Source organism: Mesitornis unicolor, unplaced genomic scaffold (genome assembly GCF_000695765.1).
Source record: "Mesitornis unicolor isolate BGI_N332 unplaced genomic scaffold, ASM69576v1 scaffold33037, whole genome shotgun sequence".
NCBI lineage: Eukaryota > Metazoa > Chordata > Aves > Mesitornithiformes > Mesitornithidae > Mesitornis > Mesitornis unicolor.
The window spans coordinates 1-3,099 of record NW_010194880.1 but is presented as its reverse complement, the minus strand read 5'-3'; the positions used below and the strand labels follow the sequence as shown (position 1 = coordinate 3,099).

Sequence of the window (3,099 nt, the reverse complement as noted above, 5' to 3'; positions counted from 1 at the left end):
CGACGGCCCCTTCATCGGCTACAAGGAACGGCCGGAGACGTCCGACCACAGCTTGCCGCCCCTCAATAACTTCTCGGTAGCTGGTGCGTTGGCACAGGCGGTTTCGGGGCTGTCCGTGGTTGCGAGCTGGCGTTGGGCACCCCCAGCACTGTTAGGGAAGGTTTTGGGATGAGGGTATTTGATCCCAAATCATTCTCTTCCCTTTTTTTTCTTAATTTATTTCTGGGCACGCACAGAGTGCCAGCTGATGAAGACGGAGCGGCCTCGGCCCAACACGTTCGTCATCCGATGCTTGCAGTGGACGACGGTCATCGAGCGGACCTTCCACGTGGACTCTCCCGAAGAGTTTTTTTTGGGACGGACCCTTCCTTTGGGGACTGGGGATAGGGAACACGCTGCGTTGGTCCGAGCTGCAGCACAGCCCCCAAATATCTCGGCCGTGACTCCTGTCTGCCCGCAAAGGCCGGAGGGGTGGGCATAGCCCCCACGGGTGACCCTCACCGCTAGCCCCCTCTTTCTGCGTAGCGAGGAGTGGATGCGAGCCATCCAGACGGTAGCGAACAGCCTGAAGAACCAGGAAGCGGAGGCGGACGCCATGGATTACAAGTGCGGATCCCCCAGTGACGGCACCAGCGCCGAGGAGATGGAGGTGGCTGTCAGCAAAACCCGCGCCAAGGCTGTAAGTCGCCCCAGGCCTGGGACCCCTGAGCTGCGAGGGGAGTTTATGGGACAAACCTTGTCCCCACGGTGTCAGCTGTTGGGATAATCGTGGGTGAAACGGCTCGGAAAAGCGGTTTTGGATCTGCGCTTGGCCACGCTGCAAACCCTGACCTTGGCCTCCCTGTTTCTCCTCAGACCATGAACGATTTTGATTACCTGAAGCTCCTGGGAAAGGGCACCTTTGGCAAAGTCATTTTGGTGCGGGAAAAGGCCACCGGCCGCTATTATGCCATGAAAATCCTACGGAAGGAGGTCATCATCGCAAAAGTACGTGCTGAGCCCCAGCGGAGGGTGAGGGAAGAGGCGGGAGCCAGCAGGGCTCAGGGGATCGCAGAATCGTGAAGTCTTTTGGGTTGGAAGGGACCTTAAGGGTGACCTGGCCCAGTCCCTCAAACCCTTTATCCCCTAGGGACGGAAATAGGGTGGAGGTTGGCACTTCAGCTCCCATCCCCGTTTGTTTTCCTGGGAATAGTTGGCAGCAGTGAAAAATCTGCTTTTCCTGCAATGATGGATGACAAAAGGGCGTTTAATTTCCTCCCCTTGCAGGATGAGGTGGCGCACACTGTTACGGAGAGCCGGGTGCTGCAGAACACCAGGCACCCCTTTCTCACCGTACGTACCGTGAGGGAGCTGAGGGGCCCCAAAATGGCCCTTCCTTCCCCTCGCCGCCGCCTCTGGAGCCACAAAGCCCCCGGCTTCTCCAAGACCTTCATTTTGCCCTCTTGCAGGCACTGAAATACGCCTTTCAGACCAACGACCGGCTGTGCTTCGTCATGGAGTACGCCAACGGCGGAGAGGTGGGAGCTTCGTACCCGATGCTTCCCCCACCACGGGGCTCGGAAGGGTCTTGTGCGAGCGTTAAATCGCGGGTTTCGGCTCATTGTGGACAATTCATTCCACAACCTCCGCTCGGAGACGCCGATTTCCCCCAGCAGAGCAGAGAGGGGGCTCTCAGTGCTTTGACCGCTCAAGGCGAGGAGCTTAGGCCGCACATGAGCGCATTAGCCGGTGCTGAGGGCGATTAAACCCGGGTTTTGCTGGGCTTTATGCGCTTGCTGATCTGCTGTTCTCTTGTGTTCCTCTTTCCCCCAAGCTGTTTTTCCACCTCTCGAGAGAACGCGTCTTCACCGAGGACCGAGCCCGTTTCTACGGCGCGGAAATCGTCTCTGCGCTGGAGTATCTGCACTCCCGGGACGTGGTGTACAGGGACATCAAGGTACCGGCCCGACACAGTTCTAATCTCCCTGGCCTGGTGTCTGTCCCACTCCCGTGCTCCCAGCTTTGCTCAGCTCCAACCTTTTCTCCCATCCGTCTGGTTTTTTTGGGTTTTTTTAGCTGGAAAACCTGATGCTGGACAAAGATGGCCACATCAAAATCACCGACTTCGGGCTCTGCAAGGAGGGCATCACGGACGGAGCCACCATGAAGACTTTCTGCGGCACTCCCGAGTACCTGGCTCCGGAGGTACTCGGCGCCTTCCCCAAAACGCGGGGTTTTCCTGTGGTGTCACTCCCGTTGTCCAAGGGTTCAGCGGGGCCTTTTCCGAATGCTTGGGAACGGTTGTGTCTGGACTGGAATGGGTTTCCTGTCTCCCTCCTCGCGTTGCCGCCCGGTCCTTTGTCCCCATCGTCCGTCTCCGTCTCCCCGCGCAGGTCCTGGAAGACAACGATTACGGCCGTGCCGTGGACTGGTGGGGCCTGGGGGTCGTCATGTACGAGATGATGTGCGGTCGCCTCCCCTTCTACAACCAGGACCACGAGCGCCTCTTCGAGCTGATCCTGATGGAGGAGATCCGCTTCCCTCGGACCCTCAGCCCCGAGGCCAAGGCCTTGCTGGCCGGGCTGCTCAAGAAGGATCCCAAACAGAGGTGAGGGTCGCACCGCAGACGGACGGGGGCACCGCGGCGCTGCAGGCGGCCCCACTCACCCCGTCTGCGCCCACAGGCTCGGCGGAGGCCCCAGCGACGCCAAGGAGGTGATGGAGCATCGCTTCTTCGCCCCCATCAACTGGCAGGACGTGGTGCAGAAGAAGGTGGGGAGCGAAGGGAGCCCGCTGGGGGCGGCAGGGGGCAGGCGGGCACTTGGCGCGCGGGTGCCCGCCAGCTGGTGCCGCCGTTCAAGCCCCAGGTGACGTCCGAGATCGACACGCGGTATTTCGACGACGAGTTCACAGCCCAGTCCATCACCATCACCCCGCCGGATCGCTGTGAGTGCCGGCACCACCGGAAATGAGGACCCCCTCTGTCACCCGTTCCCCTTCCTCATTTTCCTGTCGCCGTCATGGCAGTCAGTGTCCCCTGGGCATCACTGTCACATCTCGGGGTCCCTCTCGCTGCCCCGGAAAGGTTTTGGGCAGCTTTGGTGGTGGCATCTCTGCTGC

The 3,099-nt window shown here is 60.2% G+C and overlaps 1 protein-coding gene across 1 annotated transcript; it reads left to right on the top strand.

Annotated features, from left to right (window-relative positions):
• The first annotated feature begins 7 nt into the window (after positions 1-7).
• LOC104543356 (RAC-beta serine/threonine-protein kinase) lies at positions 8-2,951 on the top strand. Its single transcript, XM_010187947.1, has 11 exons — positions 8-83; positions 237-345; positions 526-679; positions 856-987; positions 1,267-1,332; positions 1,449-1,517; positions 1,814-1,936; positions 2,056-2,184; positions 2,373-2,587; positions 2,664-2,751; positions 2,823-2,951. The coding sequence occupies exons 2-11, from the start codon at positions 248-250 to the stop codon at positions 2,949-2,951; spliced, it is 1,203 nt and encodes a 400-aa protein (XP_010186249.1). The 5' UTR covers positions 8-83; positions 237-247.
• The last annotated feature ends 148 nt before the right edge of the window (positions 2,952-3,099 follow it).